Source organism: Wolffia australiana, chromosome 6 (assembly GCF_029677425.1).
Source record: "Wolffia australiana isolate 7733 chromosome 6, ASM2967742v1".
NCBI lineage: Eukaryota > Viridiplantae > Streptophyta > Magnoliopsida > Alismatales > Araceae > Wolffia > Wolffia australiana.
This window is the reverse complement of record NC_135840.1, coordinates 10,666,716-10,689,089: the sequence shown is the minus strand read 5'-3', so window position 1 is coordinate 10,689,089 and position 22,374 is coordinate 10,666,716. Positions and strand designations below refer to the sequence as shown.

At 41.9% G+C, this 22,374-nt stretch overlaps 2 protein-coding genes across 2 annotated transcripts; one reads left to right on the top strand and one right to left on the bottom strand.

Annotated features, from left to right (window-relative positions):
• Positions 1 to 4,350: 4,350 nt before the first annotated feature.
• Positions 4,351 to 5,611, bottom strand: LOC144704699 (uncharacterized). The gene is made up of 2 exons (XM_078577214.1): positions 5,548 to 5,611; positions 4,351 to 5,294 (listed from the first exon to the last, which is right to left on the bottom strand). The coding sequence occupies exon 2, from the start codon at positions 5,203 to 5,205 to the stop codon at positions 4,351 to 4,353; it is 855 nt and encodes a 284-aa protein (XP_078433340.1). The 5' UTR covers positions 5,206 to 5,294; positions 5,548 to 5,611.
• A 14,441-nt stretch (positions 5,612 to 20,052) lies between these two features.
• On the top strand, positions 20,053 to 21,426 carry LOC144704518 (uncharacterized). Its single transcript, XM_078576963.1, has 2 exons — positions 20,053 to 20,115; positions 20,277 to 21,426. The coding sequence occupies exon 2, from the start codon at positions 20,366 to 20,368 to the stop codon at positions 21,209 to 21,211; it is 846 nt and encodes a 281-aa protein (XP_078433089.1). The 5' UTR covers positions 20,053 to 20,115; positions 20,277 to 20,365; the 3' UTR covers positions 21,212 to 21,426.
• The last annotated feature ends 948 nt before the right edge of the window (positions 21,427 to 22,374 follow it).

The window sequence follows — 22,374 nt, the reverse complement described above, 5'->3', positions numbered from 1 at the left end:
AAGGTACGTGCCATCATCGATTGGCCTATCCCTATGAATATTTATGATGTTCATAGTTTTCATGGGTTGGCCACGTTTTACCGTCGATTCATCAAGAATTTCAGCACTATCATGACCCATGTCACCAATTTTCTCTGGAAAGGAGAATTCTCCTAGAATGTGGGGGCTCAAGTAGCTTTTGATCAGATTACAGGAATCATGGCCAGTGCTCCTATTTTAAGACTCCCTAACTTTGAAGTCCTCTTTGAGGTTGCATGTGATGCATCAAGCACTAGACTGGGCGGTGTCTCACTTAAGGGGGACATCCTATCGCCTTCCATGGTGAAAAGTTTAACAAAGCCACACAAAATACTCCACTTATGAGAAGGAGCTTTGTGCCGTAGTACAAGTCCTGAAACATTGGTGACGTTATCTCATTTCACGGGAGTTTGTGTTATTTTCTAACTCCGAAGCCTTGAAATATCTCCACACTCAATGCCATCTTCACCGGAAACAAGCTAAATGGGTGGAATATCTTCAGTCTTTTCAGTTCTATCTCAATTACAAGCCCGGACTCGACAACCAAGTTGCAGATGTTCTATGGTGTCCACCCAGCTCGTGGGATTTGATGGTATTCCCGCCCTCTACTGCGAGTGTCCTGATTTCTCTAAAATTTATACAGATCTCCACTCAACCCCAGCACAGTGTGGATCCGTTCAGTATTACTAATGGTTTTCTCTTCAAAGATCAGCATTTATGCATTCCACGTACGTCTATACGAGAATTCATCATTTGGGAGGTGCATCAAGGAGGATTCTCGGAACATGTTGGGAGAACCAAGACTTACGAAGGTATTCGGGAGTGGTTTTTATTGGCCTGGAATGGGACGCCACATCAACAAAACTCTTGAAAAGAGTCGCACTTGTGTCGAAGGCAAATCTGTCTGAACTAATCAAGGTTTGTACTGTTGCATGTGCCCGCACAACCATGGGAGGACGTCAGCATGGACTTTGTCCTGGGACTTCCTTCGACACACAATAAATCAGATTCTATTTACGTAGTCATGGATCGGTTTTCAAAAATGGCTCACTTCTGGGCTTGTCGAAAAACTTTTGATGCTTCTCATATAGCCAAACTCTTCTTTAGCAAAATCGTCAGGCTTCACGGGGTTCCTAAGACAATCGTCTCAGATCGGGACCCAAAATTTATGAGTTATTTTTGGAAAACTCTATGGCATCACATGGACAACAAATTACAATTTTCATCAGCATTTCATCCTCAAACTGACGGACAAACCGAGGTTGTTAATCGTAGTCTGGGCAATTTATTAAGGTGCATTGTGATCGATGCTTCTGTCCCCTGGGATCAGTTACTACCTCATGCAGAGTTTGCTTTAAATAGCACCAGCAATAGATCCACCGGCAGGAGATTCATGATAGCCTATGGTCACCAACCCCGAAAATCTATTGACTTACCTCCTCTTGAACGGCTTGGCAGGTCATCCTTTACAGCGGAATCATTAGCAACAAGCATCTAGTCTCTCCATAATGAGGTTGCACGCAAAAGTGCTATGTCTAATCAGATGTACAAAACCCTTCCTGACGCCCATCGTCGTCACGTTGAATTCCAAGAAGGAGATCAAGTTATGGGACGTACACACCCAGCTCGGCTTACTTCGGCGCGCAGCAAATTACATAAAAGAAGTACGGGGCCATTCAGAATTATCAAGAAGCTGGGCCCTCACACCTATATGCTAGATATACCCTCATAAGGGAATATTAGCTCTACATTCAACACATTGAACCTTACCCGTTATCATGGCGAGCCGGCAATCCCACTTCATCCAATGGATCAGGGTCCTTTTTTGCACCTTGCAAGGACGAGCACTGACTTACCATCAAGCCAATGATAGATGCTCCTCAGCCAGTGAAGAATTTGGCAACGAGGCCTCAATCTGCCAATCGACCATCCATCGATGTGTTGGTCCAATGGCAGGGTCTACCTGCCTCGCAAGCCACGTGGATTTCCCTAACCGATTTTTTAACACTTGCTCCATATTTGTGGGACGAGTATTTTGCAGGTACTCTGGAGTCAGCAACACAACCATCAGGTATGCCTTGGTCCACGTCAACACCACATAGTCAAGCCGACCCAAGAGGAGATAACCTTCGGCGGAGTTAACATCTCCCATGCTTCCAACGCCGAGTATTTTGCAGATAACCTTCGCGATGTCCTCCTCATTAGTTCTGATTCGGACTCCGATAGCCTGGTGCCTCAGCCAGATCCCCCACTTCAGTCACGCACCCTCCAACTTCCTACCTGGATACCTCGCCAACAAGCATTAATTGACGAAAGTACATGCCGCATACTCACACGTTTCCAACCATTCCTCTCTGGGATTCTGGACACTCCTCATAAGGTACCAAAGGAATGTTTCCGGGACCCACTCTTTTGGGTCATCAATGACTTTTCTCATGGGATGATTGGCCAAGTACGCGCGAATGTGGCTCAACCATTCCGCAATAAACCCATCGTCAACAATATTCTAGGAACAGTCCCACCCCCCACACCCCCCCTGAGGGTAGTGGCAACAGTTGGCTGGTGGAGTAAATGCTTTAGAAGGCTTAGTGGACCGACTACGCTGAAGTTCTCCCTTGCTTCAACGGAGTTGAATCTTCTGAACCCCGTGGGAGTTGACGTATTGCATACGCCCGCCGCCGCCTGGAGTAAATCTCCACATGGGGCCTTACCGGTAGGTAAGACCCATGCTTATTTATAGTCAAAAACACTGTTCAGTGTCTGTGTTTTTCCTTTTAATAGCCCCGAAACGGGCATGAAGGGGGGGAGATTATTTGTGGAACTTTTTGTATTTTCTCTCTAGTGTTCTTTCCTTCCTCGACCTAGAGTCTCTGGTTCTCTTCTCCCTTCTGGATTCAGTAGAGCTATTCATCATGCGTAGGACTTTTCCCTCGGAGCTCACAGGTACCCTTCTTTTCCTCCTAGCATGAACTGTGAGTGACATTTCATTTGTTCGGATTCGGTGGTCGTCGGTCTCCAGCAATATTCGAGATCGAATCATGTCCACGGGATTTCTATTGTAAAGCTGTATTGAATAATTGAAGCTGGTCAACTCCGTCAACGCCCCATTTCAACCACACTCAGACGACCGATTTCATCAAAAGGTATTTCAATCTCCCTACGGTCATCCGTTGTTTACGTCACTATCCCTATCACTCTCTCTCTCTCTCTTTCTTTCTCTCTCTCCCTCCGTATCTCTCTCTCTCTCTTTCTCACTCTCTCTCTTTCTCTATCATTCTCTCCCTCTCTCTCTCTCTCTCCCTATCACTCTCTATCTCTTTCTTTCTTACTCTCCCTACCTATCACCCTCTCTCTCCCTTTCACTCTCTCTCTTTCTCTATCATTCTCTCCCTCTCTCTCTCTCTCCCTATCACTCTCTATCTCTTTCTTTCTTACGCTCCCTACCTATCACCCTCTCTCTCCCTATCACTCTCTCTCTTTCTTTCTCTCTCTCTCCCTATCACTATCTCTCTATCTCTCCCTATCCCTCACTCTCTCATGAGTCATGATGAGTGCACCGTTGCAGGACTGCCAGTGTGGAAGTGAGAGATAACACAGCTTCCACGTGTAGGCTCCTCGTGCCAGACAAACAACCCAGAAGGCGGAAGGGTATTGTATAGTCTCCAAAAGCCTCTGACGCCAACGGCCAATAACATTACTAGTTTTATCTATTCCCCCAACTCCTAAATTATTTCATATCATTCTTCCCTTGATCTTTATGCGAATTACTTCACTTCCAAGTTACAAAGAAGGCGGGTCCCCCTTCCCTTTGTCCTCTTCAACTACCATTTCTAATGTGCTCTATTTTTCGTATTCGCCTGCTGAATAAACTATTTTATTAAACCGTTTGGAGAAAGGGATAAAGAGTATCATCCTGCCGGTACGTGGTGCACGCAGCAGTAAACCTGCTGTCACTTTCCAAAGAAAAAAATTCCGCAGCAAGTTTAAAAATCGGCTGATAGGTTTCCTTTCAGGCCAGGAGGCAGTCTCACCAGACTTAATAAATGGAAAACGATAACATAGATAAACGAAGCTGGGCATGAATATCAGATCACAAGTGAGCGATTGTAAGAAGACGATAAATCGTCTCCAAACTGAAGCCAACGTCAGTGTACACAGCAGATCACACCACTTTGGAGCAGTTCTACATCTCTCTCTCTCTCTCTCTCTCTCTCTATCTATCTATCTCTATCTATCTCTATCTATCTATCTATATATCTATCTATCTATCTATCTCGCTCTGCTTGCAATAACACAGAGAAACAATCCAACGGATAATCATGATCTTCATCATCATCTCGCTCTCGAGAGAGCGGGCAGAGGATCAGGAAAAGGCGCCGCGTCGAACCCCTCGTGTCTGCATTTCAAGTCACGCCTCGCCGTGAACACTAGCGGCGGGGCCGCTGCCACCGCCGCGGCGGCGGACGAGACGGGGTTGGTGGTGCGGCTGTAGGGACCGAGCCACTTGGCCTGCATGTACTGGCTCTTGCGCCAGGGGGGTACGTGGAGCTCCCTGATTTGCAGAGACCGTTTGGCGGCGCCGGCGAGGAGGCGGAGCAGCCGCCGGAGCTCCGCCGGCCGGCCCACGTAGACTCGCGGCAACTGCGCCGCCACGCGCTCGTACTCCGCCGTGGGCCGCGCGATCTCGAACTGCCCTCGAAACTCGACCTCCACAATATACCGCTGCCGCGTGTCGTCCCGTAAGACGTCCACGTACTCGTAGCTCGCCCGGCCCCCGCCGCGAACCTCCCACCTCGCCTTGCAGAGCCCAGCGTTGTAGCCGGCTTCTCTCAGCCGACCCATCACTGCTCTTTGCAGCCCAGGGCCGCCGCCCCTCTCCGCCGCCGTTATCCCCGCCGCCGCCGCCGCCAGCGCCGCCTCGAACGGGTCCTCCGCCGCCTCCCTCACCATCCCCCGCACAACCGCGGCCGTCTCCTCACAGTTATCCTCGCCGCCGCCGTTATCTTCGACGGTGGTGGCATCTTCCTCGTCGGAGAAGAATATTCCGTCGACGACGCCGGCGAGGTCGCCGCCGTCGTGGTCGCTGCCGCTGCTGACGTAGCCCTCCACGCCGAGCAAGCGGGTCTTCGCCTTATCGTCCAGCGGCTCCGTCACGCGCTTCGTCCTCCTCGTCATCATCATCACCATCTTCTGATCACCTAACGTTAGCGGGAACGACGGTGCGGTTTATAGCACTGTGAAGGACGAGAGAAGATGAGCTCACGATGCCAACATCCCTGCGAAACCATGACAAAGAAGGGAAAAAAAGCTTCTTTAATTGCGTTTATAGAGGTCCTCTTCGAGAGAAAACGATGGCCCTTTTTCTACATGACGTCTTATGAAGTCTGGATGTCGAATCCTAAAAACCCACTTTCCAAGCAGTAATATTTTTTTCTGATTCGATCGGTATGCTTCTGCTTTGAAATTGAATCGAGAGTTGCTCTTGACTAAAATAATTTGGGAGAGGAGATGAGTGGATTCCGATTCTACCTTTGAAACGTTGCCTTGGAGTCTGGAGAAGTGGCTGTGCGTTCTTTGAAGCGTTGCCTCGAGCAGAAGTCCGTGGGATTGAAGAGACACTTAGCTGCCGTTTTTTATAAGAAGAGTCCTGTCAAATAGGATGTAAGTGTCCCGGTTCAATGAACCTTAGAGTGCAATCCACACTTGCATCTTCGGTTTATGCGAATGTCCGGATTCAATGAACCGAGAAAGCAGCTGCTTCATGGCTGATTGACGTCCGTCTTGACATGCATGGCTGCATGGGAGGGTAGGCTGAACTATGTTGGAATGCCTGTCCGGACTTTGGGTATTTATCCATCGGCAAAAAAAAATTTGATCGCCCATGAATGGTTGTTAGTCGTTCAGAATTATGCCTCCTGATCTTTCCTGTGTTCCGCAAAGTTAAACATGGGGATGGCTTTTATTTTTTCTAGAACTGCAAAAACTGGTTTTACCACAGAGTTCAATTTATTTGCCATTTATTTGGCGCTGTATGATGCACAATCCATAGATGGATACCTAATATGGGACTTGGCTTTGATACAGTTAGTAATAAGTGTTAACTTTTTTACAATGATATTTAGATTTATGTTTTGAATACATACTATTGATGAGTTTGTGACATTTTCATGTTATAAAAGTTGCCAAATATGAACGGCAGATATAAACAAAATTGTAAGCAAACATTGGATCCTAAAATGTGAACCTTATGCAAGAAAGCAAAATGAGATTTATGTTTAAAAATATATTGTCAGACCTTTTAATTTTGTGAGGTCTACTGATACAGGCTTTGCGCAGGAATGGTGTAGAAACACAACTCAAATCCACAAGCCTTGCTTGACTTGACTCAGCCAAAGTCGTGAATCCACAAAACTAACCTCTTCAGCCCTTGAGTTGACAAGAGGGGTTGTGCCTGAGTCAACAAGCACAAGATCACTCTTTAATAAGGAAAAAACTCAGAGGGTAGGGACAGTTTCCTAGAATGAAGTACTTCAATAATGACCCTTCAATATTATAATGGGGCCTTATATAGGAAACTAATGGATCAGGATTGTCCATAATGACAGTACCCTTGAAAACACAACTTTAAACATGGGATAAACTGATCCTAACAAATAAAACATAAAACCATAATATGTTGTGTAGCTTAAGAAGATCCCGATAAGACAAAAAAGATGATATTTTGAAAATATTTTCAGAGAAATATGGCAGAAGAAGAATCATTTACAAGAATTGTGGAAGAGGAAGAATCTATAATACGATTTTGCTAGTCTCTAGAAAATTTTATGGAGAACTTTTCAGCTTATAGAAGAGTCTTCATCTTGCACCACCACTAGTTGATGGCCCTCAAGGAATGATATTCTAGGCTACATACATGTAGTTGATAGATATAAATCATGTTATTGAATCCAACTCCTCAAGATTATGCAGCCATAGATACATTTTTATAGATTTTGTATTTTTCTTTGATAATATGCCAAAATATATTATTTGAATACTTTTTCATATTTTATTTATTAGTAATATTAATAAATTTTATATACATTTTGGGAAAGATTAGGAATCTTCATGATGTACATTTCGAACCTGAATTCTAACTACACATATTTTTCATATCCACTTTTTAAAATTGTATAAAACATTAAATCTAATTAAAAACATTAAATTTATTCAAAATATTATATTTGACTGTAAAGACTGGCATTAATGATCATTGGAAGACTAAACATAGTTGTTCTTTTAGCATGGCTCGTGAATATTATTTTACCAAATTTTTAATCCACATACAGAAAATAGAGACATATTTTCAATGTAATGTATCCTGACAGGAACTGGAAAGATGGCCACATGTGTCTCTAAATATTAGTGAATCATGTATATATTATGTATACATATATTATGTATAGTTAGACTCTATATATTATGTATAGTTAGACTCTATCCCATGAAAATAATTGGTATCTTGTGAATATTAAAAGACTAGGATTTTTTTAAATTTTTTTTTGCTGTTTTTAATCAAATTTATTTGTACCAAAATCCCTTAATTGGTGAATGGGAATGCCTTGAATACCTATAAGTATCCATGGTAATCTTGATCAAGTACAATATAAGGATATGCAAAGTTATTAAGACCATGAGTGCACCTTCAGAGATAGGGCACGTGAATACCTTGAAACAACTTGAACAAAGAATCAAAGAATATCTGATAAGATAGTATGAAATTTGTATGATCATCAAATATTTCTTATATGATTTGATTTATTTCAAATTCAGCTAAAATTTTTTTACTACCATAGCGCATGTAATCCATTCGTATGCTAGTCATGAGCGATCACCCTATTATGCATTCAATACTTTTGAAGTTCTAAAAAATATTTATAAAATCACAAATCTGCAGTAGGCTTTAAAAAAGGGAAATGTATGCCACGAGTATTTTTAATATGTCCTTAGATTAAATAAAATTCAACATCCTATTTAAATTTTTATCATTAATTGAATAGATTAAGTGTTTAAATTTTTGCAATGAAATTGTTGATAGCATACTATCATAATACAGATTGATTTTTGATTATATAAAAAAACTGTAAAATAAAACAAAATATATATTTTTAGCTTGTTAATCTTCAGGGGTAATCTTTTACAACATGTTTTAGGGCTCTGCACAATTGGTATGATTACATTTATTTAATAAGATGTTAGATGATCATGATAATAAAATAAATATGATTATAATTTTATGAATTATATATTTTTGGACTTATAAATAATGAATCTGTCATGTTATTAAAACTGACATATTCAATTACTCGTAAGCTTTTTCTGTATCCTACACATCTTTAACTAACCAGGTTTGACTTCTTGGAAGTAAAGTAGTTTTCCTTCTAGTGAACATATGAAGTAATATGTGTGCATAAATTTAAGAAGGAAGGGTATAATTAGTGTGGTGGAGCAATCTATGGGGGCCTCAAGTAAAAGTATTGGGTTATTTATTTAAAAATAATAATTTAAGGTTTGGGCTTGAAAGGAAAAGTTGATAGGTTTGAGCAATGAGTCGTAGCCATTTGTATGGAATGTTGGGTTGTTAGGCATTGATTAATAACTTCCAACAAACACTTTCCAATGCAGTGGAATTTAAGATAAATACAGAATTGAAAGAAAGAGTAATCTAAATTATCATATGAGGAATTTGTTCCACCCTTGACTTTCTCCCTAGAAGAGGATTTTCAAGCTGCTCACATGCTCAGCCTAGACATATCCATGTGATCAAAGGGCTCTTAAATCTTCTCTCCTCCCCCTCAAGTCTTCTTGAAGATATGCTTAATCTCCTCACCTGGCTTCTAATGGAATGAGTGGAGTGAGATAAATAAGAAGGGGGAAGTGACCAAGCCTGCCTGGCTTAACTTCTTCCCATCTATAAAAGTCTTTTTACAGAAGTCCTCATGATATTTTCCATGTGAGCCTCTAAGCCCATGTATCAATCTGGTCATACATATATGGCCTAATTACATTCATTAACCAACCTTACTTATTCACTATATCGACTTATTGATTAATTAATCAAGGATGAATCCAGCCCATGGGGCCCCAAGCTACACCTCATACTCTATCAAATAGGAATGTTTAAAATATGTGCTTGAAGATTAGTGATCATTGTATTATGATCTCATCATAATTCACTAAGCCATTTTATGCATTCATGGACTTCATTAGGAACTCAATCAAGAATAATAATCAATAAATATTTATTTCAATAAACTAAAATATACTATGAAATTGTGATTGGTTTGATGACCTCATAATATCCATCATGTAGACACTAAACGCATTGACTGGGTCCTCTTTCCAAGAAATAGCTCACTAAATTGATATATTTGAATCATTGAATGGCATTATACCAACTGTCAATCAAGTTGATTCAGGTCATCAGAGTTGTGGCTTGTTTGAATCCCATGATTAGAGGCTCATAAGTCGTACTCAAAATGCAGTTATCATTTCACGAGATGTCCTTAGTGTCTCAAGTCAGTGGATCACTTATACAACCATGACATGAATCAACGTGATTGACATTTAGATATAATACTATTCAGGGATTCCTACAGATCAATTCATTGAGCTCTTTCTCCAAAGACACCCACTATTTTCCCTTAGTGTCGTCACACTAATAGCCACAGGATCAACTATACTTATCGTATATGTAGGATTAGCTAGTGCTATTCTATCTGGATAATTCGATGTCCATCTTAAATATCTATCGAATAGGAATATTTGGAATACATGTTTAAAGACTAGTGATCATTGTACTATGATCTCATCATAATTCACTATGTCATTGCATATATTCATGAAATTCATTATAAAGATCACATCGGAATAATAATGAACGTAAATATTTTATTCAATTAACTTAAATAAACATGGTGGTGTGATTGGCTTGACGTTCACATAATATACAACACAATAAATATGATGTGATGAAACCCATGTCTAAGGTAATTGAATATCAAAAAACAGTTTTTTAATGAGTTCCCAAATGACTTCTACTAACTTGGATGATTGACCATAGCATATGTCACCAGAGGAGTGTAAAATAAACGATTTTTGTTATTTCATTCAAAGTGATGAGAATAAAGGGTTCATTAGAAATCTAATAAACTCCTTTTTATTTTTAAGAGCACAAGGTATAGCTTTTTGCCCCACAAGCTATAAACTCAAAAAATATATTGGGTTAAATCAATCCTTTAATAATTACTATATATTTTATGTAGGTAAATAATAATGTTGTATAAAAAAGGTGATCAGATCATTGGAGTCATTAAATAGATGATGCATGGTTCTAAATGATCACATGCTAAGGGTCATTTGGATCTCAGAAGATACATTTAAATTTTGTGGTGTTTATGAAAATTCCCATAAAGTACGAAGAGAATAAATATGTAGATAAAGTTCACCAAAGAAATTTTCTTAAGGTTCCCATCCATCATCTATCATCTCTCTCTGATTATCCTTCCCTCTTAATGCATAGGGGATTTGACATGCCCAGAATCATATAGATATATATATAGTCTTGAGACTTGAATTTCTCAAGAAAACTCATTAAAAGAATTCATAAATCATGGATTTGATCCATGTTATCAGATTTGATCATCGAGTTTTTAATTATTTGACGATCCCATACAATTTCATTCTCTGTCACCATGCAAATAGTTTAAGAATCATGACAATCACAAACTCAGAGCCCAAAAATGTCAATAAGGGATTATACATGTCTAGCAACTAATGGTTCAAAGGTTCCATGAAAAGGTTGGTATATTAATTTGTCATGACATTTGGAAGTTATATATTAATATATTATTCCATATTTAATTAATGTCACAAAATTTATAAATTATTTTTGATATAGTGCTATATGTAAAATAATTATCATGAACTTAGTTGTTTAACTTAATTAAATTATTATAGATTTGGACCGCCAAGCTTAAAGTGATTGGATTTATTTACATAATGATAATATGATTTAAATGGTTTTTATTTTTAAAGAATTTATAATATTATATGGTAAAGAAAATAGTATGGAGTTTTCGAATTTTGACATTTAATTCAAATAAATATGTATTTTATAAGTCACCACATATGTTTCTTATATTTCATTAAATATTTTATTTTATTTTCAACAGAATTTTAGCTTTAACTTGTGCACTACCATTTCCTTTCATCTTATTTTTTGGAATAATGACCAATCATTGGTTTTTGTAATTTTCCAGTCATGGACTGGCATTTTGCTATTTTTATTGGACATGGACACATGGGTCAATGAAAAACATTATTGATTAAAGTTACATTTAATTGAGTTTTGAAGGAAAAAGTGTGGCGTCCACACAAAAACCACCAACTGTAATTGTCATCAATCATCCTGAACACTCAAAAAAATCACGGAGTTATTTAATGATAGGGAAAAAGGGGTCCCACGTGGCACACTCAAAGTGGAAAACCTTGTCTGTCATTAAATGGTGCACGAAAACATGGTTTTTTTATTTTTTTAACAGTCACATATCATGCTGAGAGACGTGGATCCATAACAAATCAGAAAGCAGAGCCCTATAACACATTACATAAGGAAATCTTTAGGAACTTTAATAAAGCAAAACTCTATGACATTAGGGAATGGCACTGAAGATTAGATAGAGGAATTAAAAAAATGAAGGGAAAAAATTATGCAAACTTCAAACATTAATACCTAACAATCTAGAAGGCTGTTGAAATGAATTTTTTTTCACTGCTTTGTTTTTCTATCCTCCGTCCATTCATGTCCTCTAATCTATAAGGAGATGTGCCAGGCGCTGTAATATATCATTGAACTTCCTTCCAGCATTTGGCGATCCATCAAGGTGTCTCAACGATCTTTGGTGATTAAATGGAAGCAATGGAAAACAGGATGAGCACACAAGCATATGCAAATCACTTAGTTCCTGGTACAAGAAAATAACATAGTGTCTGGTTCCTGATACTTTTTATAAGTTATCAACACCATCTAGCTTAGATCCACTCATTTGTCCTTAAAATTACATCCCAATTCCGAGACCCTTCCAGATCACATTTCCTAATCATCCCACCGTTCCCAATTCTACGTATCTATTGTATACCAATTTATACCCATATACATATCCATATACCTCTATCCCCCTTCTAATCCTTTCATCCTTCCTACACTCCATTCTTCCTATATTTCTTTTGCATTCTTTTTCTCAATGGCTACCCTCTATCTTGCATATTTCACGTTAATAATTCGTAGTATTCATAAATATTAACTATTACCAAAAAACCTCACAATTTCTCTCTAAATTCCTTAGACCTTGCTTTTAATTGTGACTACTCTCCACCTTCAATACCATTTAAATCATATTAAATTCCTGATTATTGATCCATATGGAGACAAATCCTTCTCATCACTAACTAACCATATGCTAGTGAATAAATAAACTCTTGATTAAAAGCAATTAAAAATGATGAATTTACATCCCAATTTTGAGGTTATCAGTTGTCCTAGAATTTTCATTTACAGGGAATGTCACAGTATGACCAAAGCTCAACCATATAGGACCATACTCAGATGGTGGGCCGACCTTTTAAAAGCAGATCCCTACTTCTAGTGTAGTTTTGGTTTAACTGTCAGATTCACCTGAAGATCATTATATAGTCATTATTACATTATAATGTTTCAAAACCTTATATTGTGTTACACTAGAATCTATATAATATGTACCTCTCTGAACCTCAAATTCTCTCTCTTGCTCTATCTCCCACTATCTTTCTTTCTGTCAATCTCTCACTGTCGATCACTCTAGATCTCTCTCTCTCTATGTATCAATATCTCACTCTCAATAACTCTATTTCTCCCTCTCACACACACATTTTTTCTCCCTCACACACATTGACGTAGGACGACTAAGGAAAAGGGTGACTGAGGAGACGGATGGGTTGACGACGGGTAAAGGGTGATGGACGGGTTTGTAGGGAGGGATAAAACAATCCACAGAAATTCACTCAATCGATTTCAGACTTTAAACCCGATGGAAATCTGGTGATGCAGCTCCGACCCTTATCGAGGGCGGGAGTACTGTCTTCCTCCACCGCGACGATGCCTAAGCACCGAAATCAATACCCAAATTCACATCGCAAGGAAACACTCGAGAAAGAGGGAGAAGAAGTAGAAAATTCCAATCCAAATCTAATTCTGACGGTGGTGGAAACTTCTCGAGAAAACACTGAACGGAGAACACTTTGAATCCAACGAGTTCAGGCGTACCTCGGCATCGTAGTGCGTGAAGAGGATGCGGGAAATTCCAATCGTGATAAGGCTGGGCGAATCCGGGCGTTGAGCGGCCCACTGGACGAGGACGATCCTGAGCGCTCCGGGCGTTGAATGGCCCTGGTTGAGACTAGATGATGTCGTCACAGAGTCAGGCGTGGGCGAATACCCGCGCGCGCGAAGCACACGTAGGGTGTGCAGAGCGCACGGAGCGCGCGTACGCTGAGCGCGCGGAGCGCTGGCAGAGCGCACCCGAAGCGCGCGTAGCGCGCGCAGCTCGAAGCATCAATGGCGTCGACGACGAACCGTTGGACGGCCTCGACGATGTTAGTGGTGGTGCAGCACGTGCGGCGACGCGCGCGCGCGCGGGCAGGTCGTCGGCGCGCAGCGTGAGCGGGCAGGCCGTCGGCGCGCAGCGTGCGCGGGCGGCCAAGGGCGGCCCTAGGCGACCTTGGATGGACGGCCGGGGCGGCCCTGGCGGTGCTGCCTGGGCGGCCCTAGGGCGGTCTTGGCTAGGGGGGTGGCCTGGGCGGCCCTGGCGGGGCTGCTTGGGTGGCCTTGGCTGGGGCGGCCTGGGCGCCCTTGGCGGGGCTGCCTAGGCGGCCTTGGCTGGGGCGGCCTTGGGCGAGAGAGAGGGTGAGAGGGTGAGAGGAAGAGGGAGAAAGAGAGAGAGAAAGGAGAGAGGGTGGAAGGCCGACGTCGCTGGCGGTGGCGGCGGCGACGACGGCGGCGACGGCTAGGGTTAGGAGGGGTAGGGGAGGCTGGGCAGTCCTCCAAGAAGAGTTAAACTGAAACTCAATTCTTGAAATTATGACTGCCTAATGTTTCTTGAAAACAATGGCCTATATATAGGCCTTGGAGGAAAGAGAAAATGACGAGAAAATAAAGACGAGAAATTAAAGATGTGCGCCGTGTCACGCCAAAGGGCAGTTGTGGATCTGCCTCTGGCGTTGTGTCATGACGCGCGTAGGGATGTGCGCGGGTGGAGACGTGCTAGTTGACGGTTGCGGCATGTCGTCTTTGGTGTTGACTCCGGTAGACCGTGGCGGGTTGACTTCGGTTGACTCCGGTTGACCATGGTCCATAGCAGGCGTGTTGACTCCGGTTGACCGTGGTGACGCATTCGTCGATGATATGTTGGCGTCCTCGCCATCACACATGCTCACTCACTCTTTCTCTATATATAAATCCCTCCCTTCCTCTAGCTCTTTCATGCACTCCCTCTCCCTCCTCTCAGTCTCTCTTTTTCCCTCTTGCCCTCTCTCTCTCTCTCTCTCTCTCTCTCTCTCTCTCTCTCTCTCTCTCTCTCTCTCTTTCTCGTCACTCTCTCCCTCTACCCACCATTTTTTTTTACTCTCCCTCTCTCTCAGTATCTTTGCTGATATAATATTTAGAATGGAGGCACACCCGATTCCATCTTATCTGATGGCTAGGAGTGCATATTTTGGATCTTTTCAGTGGAGACTGGTTCCTCTAATGAATATGGGGTCTTGAGGATCACACGAAGTACTGCTTCATCTGAGGACCACGACCTTTATTCAAAGAAACCTCATGTGGCACTTCCAAATACCAAAACTACCAGTCATAGTATCTGACCTAGTTTTACAAATATTTCCACTATGAAAAAAACCTTGAACCCAGTCTTCCTAAAGTCACTCTAAATGAGATATTTTAACTTTACAATAACTCTCAATATACAATGATATGTGTGTTAGCCCACATGTTAGATCCAACATTTCCCTTTCATTCTCACTCCCACTCTTTATTTATTTTAATGTCCCTCTATCTAGTCTCTCCTTCTCTCACTCCTCTCCCTCTCTCGATCTCACTCTTTCTCTCTCACTCTCTCCCCCACTCGAACTCTATCTCTTTGCCTCATACTCTCATCCTCTCTTTAAATCTTTCTCTTTCCCTTTCACTATGTCCCCCTATCTAACTCTATATTCTATCTCTATCTCTATCTCTACTTATATATATTTCTTTTAGTCTCTCCTCATGGATATTATGTGGCCGTCAAGCCAATCACACTACCGTGTATATTTAGGTTCATTGAATAAATTATTTGAATTCATTATTATTCTGTGTGATGTTTATAATGAAGTCCACGAATACGTGCAATGACATAGTGAATTATGATGAGATCATAATACAGCAATCACTAGTCTTTAAACATGTATTCTAAATATTCCTATTTGAGGATATTCGAGATGGACATCAAATTATCCAGATAGAATAGCACTAGCTGATCCTACTTATTTGATAAGTATAGCTGATCCTATGGCTACTAGTGTGGCGACACTAAGGACAGATAGTGGGTGCTCTTTGGAGAAAGAGTTCACTGAATTGATCCGTATGAATCCCTGAATGGTATTATACCTAAACGTCAATCAGGTTGATTCAAATCACAGTTGTATAAGTGATCCACTGACCTCAGACACCAAGGACATCTCGTAAGCGGATGACTACATTTTGACTGTGATATATGAGTCTCTAATCATGGGATTCAAACAAGTTATAGATTGGATGTAGTAAGAAGCTTACGGAGATGATTGAGTGGTCAAGATGGGATCATCCGCCCTCGGTATAAGAGGAGATTGACTCGAGGAAGATGATACAAGAAAATCCCTGGCCAGGGTAGTGAGGATATTGGAGAAGACGTTCTCCAATGATCCCCATTACGCATCAGTACTAATCGAATGACGGATTAGAGTTTGACGATAAACCATGCTCCAAGTCATTCGAGAGTCTCCCACGGATGATGGATTATACATATACGGTAACCGATGACGGTAAAGGTTCCATGAGAGAGTTTGAGACTACTCGGTATCTTCTAGAGCACGAGGTGTAGCTTGGCACCCCACGGGCTGGAAACTTAACCTATCGATTGGGTTAAATCGATCCTTATTTAATTAATCTATATGTTGATATAGTTAATTAATAAGGTTGGTCAATAAATGTTATTGAGCCATTTTAGTTATTAACTAGAATGATACATGGGCCTAGAGGGTCACACGCAAAAGGTCATAAGGGCATTGGTGGATATATTTTTCTTTAGAGGGTTTTTGAGAAAAACCTTAAGTGAAATATAAAGAGGGAAAGGGGTCTCATTTTAGACACCCATGCAAGTTTCATTTGAGAGCCTCTCCCCTCTCCACTCTCTTTTCTACACTTCCAAGGAAGAGTGTCTTCATGGTGAGGAGATCTTCAAGGTTCTCAAGAAGAAGTGAAGAAGAAGAGGTGGATATCCAAGCTCCGAGTGATCGCGTGGATACTTCTAGAGGCCGGACGCGTGAACGGCTTCAGAACGATCTCGGAACGACAAAGTCAAGGGTGGAACGTGTTCCCCAAAAGGTCCTACAAAATTTCATTTGATAGATCGATTGAGAATCGATCAACTACGCTTCCACATCCATGGAATTTATTTTTCATGGATGAACCAAACTGTAGAACCCAACATCTCCCACTCTCTAATTATTTTTATTCCCCCCTCACTCTCTCCCCCTATCCAAATATATCTATTTCCCTATTTCTCTCTCTCCAAGTATCTACTTATATCTATTTCCCTTCTACTCTTACTCTCTCTCTCTATCTATCTAATCAGAACCCATGTTTCTTATGCCCATAATAGGGTGCTACCGTTCCGATAACGAATACGAAACTGGACGTCGGATAACGACATCAGAAGTTTTTTCGTCTGGCTTTCGTTCGTTATCGAAAATTTCGTACTCGATATCCGTTATCTGTTATCGGATAACGATAACAGATAACAGAATTATTTCGTACGTTACCCGTTATCGTATCCGTTATCCGGGAGTGTTTCTCATTTTTGGAGATTCTTCTGTTTCGATATTCGATATGGTGAACAGATATCGGATATTGAATAATATTAATTAAATAACATATTAATATTCATTATTAAAGAATACTAGTATTCGCATATTGAATAAGAGTATATGTCTCTCTATCGCGAGATAGAAAGAGATCGGGAGAACGAGCGACAGTTAGGGATAGACAAACGACCGAAAGGGAGAGAGGGAGATTGGGGAGTAGAGCAAGCGAGAGAGATTGGGAGAGTAGAGTGAGAGAAAGAGAGAGATTGGGAGAGTAGAGAGAGGGAGAGAGAGAGAGAGAGAGAGAGAGAGAGAGAGATTGGGGGAGTAGAGCCAGAGAGAGGCAAAGAGAGCGGGAGGGAGAAAGAGAGATTGGGGGAGTAGAGCCAGAGAGAGACAAAGAGAGCAGGAGAGAGAGAGAGAGAGACTGGGGAGTAGAGCTAGAGAGGCAAAGAGAATGGGGGAGAGAGAGCGAGAGAGAGAGAGAGCGAGAGAGAGAGAGCTGGAGGGAGAGAGAGAGAGAGCCACAAGGAGAGAGACAGAGAGAGGGAGGAAGAGATAGCGACTGAGAGAGGAGAGCGCTTGAGAATGAGCGAGAGGGAGGGAGAGGCGGGGAGAATGAGAGAGAGAGGGAGAGTGGGGAGAATGAGAGAGAGGGAGGGAGAGTGAGGGAGGGACCGGGAGAATGAGAGAGAGAGAACGATGGCAAGAGAGAGAGAGAGAGTGATGGTGAGAGAGGGAGAGAGATTGATAGCGGGAGAGAGAATGCAAGAGAAAGAGAGAGAGCGGAAGAGAGGGAGAGCAGGAGGGTGAGCGAGAGAGCTGGAAGAAGAGCAAGAGACTGAGAGAGAGGGAGAGGTACAGATACAGAGAGAGAGAGGGATTTAATGTCATCGGTTGTCAAAAACTTAATCATTTTGTAATCGATAATGTTATCCAACTTAACGATATCATTATCTGCTTAATGATATCCGTTATCGTTATCCGTTATCAATATCCATTATCATTATTGAACACGTTTCGGACTTTTCCAGATAACAGATATCGTGATATTCAATAACGGATATCGGATATGGATATCGGTAGTAACACCCTAGCCCATACAATCTATAATTGCATATTCTTTTCTATCCAGGTTGAGAATTGCAATCCACTTGAAATGAAGATGAAGTTTTGTCGAATCCATGTAAACTAATATTATTTTTTCTAACACTAACTTAAATTTAATAAGACACTATTCCTTGTGATGAAAATTCAATTAAATATTTCATTTTATTTTTTGTATTGGTTTCACCAGAAAAATTTTAGGCTTGTCTTTTAATATTAACTTTGAGCTCCTAATTTTAGTTCAAACATGATATTGATTTTTCAATTTGTATTTTGAATATTCAACCTGATCTGGCCCACACTACACAAAGACCAGATCACACTTTAGGTCTAGATTTTGGTTTTTGTTAAAATGGATTGAGAAAGGACTCTCAAACCATCTAGACATGCAGTTGAGGAATTATACCTTCCTAATAGCTGACGGCTAAAAGGTTCCATGAAACATTAACAAACTTGCCACCTCGTGGCTGGTAGCTTTTGCTGCCAATTGGGTCAAAGTGTGGGCCATGCTTAATTAGCATATATTTGAAATATAATTAATTAACCAGGTTAGTCAACAAAAGGTGATTAAGTTATTTGAGTTATTAACTAAACTGGTACATGGGCCTAGAATATACATGAGCACATGGAAAAATAAATTGGATGTTAGAAGTTATACTTTCACTATTTTTTCATGTTTAGTATACATAGGAGAAAGCGACAAAAAAGATTACATTAGCGATCCTTGCTTGGACCTCCATCCTTCTTCGTCCTCCTTTCGTTGGGTGCCCTCCCTTCCTAGTGTGATTGGAACAATGGGATCCTTCCTTGATCAATTATGGTGCTAATAAAGTAAAGCACGAGGAGGTTCAACCAGCAGAGGATGGCACAGATACGTTTAGAGGCCAGACGTTTGAGTGTCTCGAAAAGACTAAATAAAGCAATAATTTGATTTGGGATTCCATAACACTCAAAGAAGATTTAATCATTGGTTTTTTTTCTTTTATGTTTTAATGATCTGTTACGATTTCATTTTAATTTCCAATTCATGAATCGACTTAATAACGTAGATCATGACCGCCTTAGAGTGCTTGCTGATGTCAAAAAACTTCACAACCATAATAAAAAATACACTTAAAAATAAATGTAGAACTCAATCTTCACTCACAGACTAAACCTGCTAACCAATTACCTACATGAGTCATTTACTTTTTGTATGATATTTTATAAAAAGCTGATAAAAAACGACCATTCACTCCTCCCAAGGGCCCAGGCAGCGGGCGCAGGGGGATTTCACAACCGCCCAAGATCAGACCATCCATACTAGATAGTATGTCAATGAATGAAGATAGAATATTGAATTTATGGTAACAGATGCGACCACTGCTTGTGGTTCTAGAAAAACTAGGCGGTATTCAAACGTCAAACTTTGACCACTCAGGAAAGATCAGGAGGTTTAATATTCAAATGTTATCTGCAAATCGTAGGCCGTCTATTGTTTTCACGCGTGGGATTAAAGTCCTCGAATGCGGACAAAAAATCAGTACACTTTTCAGACTTGACCCTCCCATGCAGCCATGCACGTCCAAGTGGACGTCTATCGGCCATGAAGCCGCCACCTTATCGGTTCATCGAACCCGGACATTAATTCGTCAGCATCAAATGAGATGTGATTCTCGATACCGCTCTCTGATGCATTGAACCGGGACATATACATCTTTCCGTGAGCAGGCATTATCCCTTCAAAAGCAGCGAACACCAACCCCACCTGCAACCCCTCAGACATCTGCTCGAACCATCGTTTCAAGACGGGCACCGACTCTCCAGATTCAACAGGTAAGATCACAATCTTCTCGTATTTTCTCCCAAATTGTTGTATTCCAGAGAATTCCCCTCGATTTGGTTACGTTCTCCAGCGGTATAGCCCAATCAACTCGGACAAAGATCGATTCTTGCAGTTTTAGAAGTATTGAGTTCAATTTGTCATGGTTTCGCAGGGATGTGGGCATCGTGAGCTCATCTTCTCTCGCCCTTCACAGTTCTATAAACCGCATCGTCGTTCCCGCTTAAGTTAGGTGATCAGAAGATGGTGATGATGATGATGATGATGAGGACGAAGCGCGTAACGGAGCCGCTGGACGATAAGGCGAAGACCCGCTTGCTCGGCGTGGAGGGCTACGTCAGCAGCGGCAGCGACCACGACGGCGGCGATCTCGCCGGCGTCGTCGACGGAATATTCTTCTCCGACGAGGAAGATGAAGCCACCGTCGAAGATAACGGCGGCGATGAGTATAACTGCGAGGAGACGGCGGCGGTTGTGCGCGCGCTGGTGAGAGAGGCGGCGGAGGACCCGTTCGCGGCGGCGCTGGCGGCGGCGGCGGCGGAGAGGGGCGGCGGGCCTGGGCTGCAGAGAGCAGTGATGGGTCGGCTGAGAGAGGCGGGCTACAACGCTGTGCTCTGCAAGGCGAGATGGGAGGTCCGCGGCGGGGGCCGAGGGAGCTACGAGTACGTGGACGTCGTACGAGACGACACGCGGCAGCGGTATATTGTGGAGATGGAGTTTCGAGGGCAGTTCGAGATCGCGCGGCCGACGGCGGAGTACGAGCGCGTGGCGGCGCAGCTGCCTCAAGTGTACGTGGGCCGGCCGGCGGAGCTCCGCCGGCTGCTCCGCCTCCTCGCCGACGCTGCCAAACGGTCTCTGCAGTTGAGGGAGCTCCACGTACCCCCCTGGCGCAAGAGCCAGTACATGCAGGCCAAGTGGCTCGGCCCCTACCGCCGCACCACCAACCCCGTCTCCTCCGCCGGGCCAGCGGCGGCGGCGCCGCCGCCGCCGCGGGTGTTCACGGCGGGGCGTGACTTGAAATGCAGACACGTGGGGTTCGACGCGGCGCCTCGTCGGAATCCTCTGCCCACTCTCACGAGCGCGAGATGATGAAGAAGATCAGGATTGTCCGTTGGATTGTTTCTCTCTGTTAAGGCTAGCAGAGCTGGATAGAGAGAGAGAGAGAGGGAGAGATGTAGAGATAGATATAGAGAGTGTAGAAATGCGCCAAGGTGGTGTCGTTTGCTGTGAATTACTGACTTCCGCTTCAGTTTGGAAGCTGTTTGTGGCGGATGTATTTGTCCCACACTGATCTTCTTCTTATGTATCATGCCCTCTCCATGACCGCAAGGATCTGAGGATACCTCGTTCCAGAGAAGGGTTAAAGCTTTCAAAGCCAAAAAGGAAACTTGTCCGCTCGGATTTGCCCAAAATTTATCAGTTTTGGGTTGGTTTAGTATTCAGCGAACTTATTGGTTTAACTGTATCTACATATAGGTTGATTAATCAAAGATTTAGTAGATCTAGGTTGTGGGGTTCCATGATATACTTCATGATTTAGAAGATACACAATTACCAAATCTCTTGTAGAACATTTTCCAACATCCTTCATACATAAAAGACCCCCAAATAACTTAGGATATGATTACCAATCAAACCCTTACCCATCCATAACTCAAGTTAATACTGATGCACAATGTTGACCATTGGAGAATATCTTTCAAATATTTCCACTACCTTGACTGGAGAACTAAATGTATTTTCACCATTCAATCATATTCCTGGACTTCTTGTTTTATACGAGTCAAGAGTATCCTTTGATTAGGTATTCATAAGTCGTAGACCAAACCTGGTGGTCAATCTACAAGATGCCTTTACAATCTTAGGTCTTAGGACAACTTACAGAATTGTGACATGAATTAACCTGATCGACAAATAGGTATAATAAATAGTATTTAGGAATTAATACTAATTACTTCAGTGAAGTCTTTCCCAAAAAATCACCCATCAACCATCTTTAGTGTCTCTAAAATAATAGCAGCAAGATCAGTAGTACTTATCTCAAAAGTAGGATGAGATAAAAGTAGGATGAAACAATGCAAGTCATTTTGGATATTTAGATGTCCCTTTCAAGTATCTTTTGCTTAGTAGAATTTAGAATATATGCTTAAAGGGTAGCCTTTGTATTATGATTTCATCATAATTCTCTAAGTCACTGAATATACTCGAGGACTTTAATTTAAACATCATATGAGTATAATGATGAATAAACA

Bases quoted from the DNA above. Each gene is read 5' to 3' on its own strand.
- LOC144704699 (XM_078577214.1), bottom strand. From the start codon at position 5,205: ATGGTGATGATGATGACGAGGAGGACGAAGCGCGTGACGGAGCCGCTG.
- LOC144704518 (XM_078576963.1), top strand. From the start codon at position 20,366: ATGGTGATGATGATGATGATGATGAGGACGAAGCGCGTAACGGAGCCG.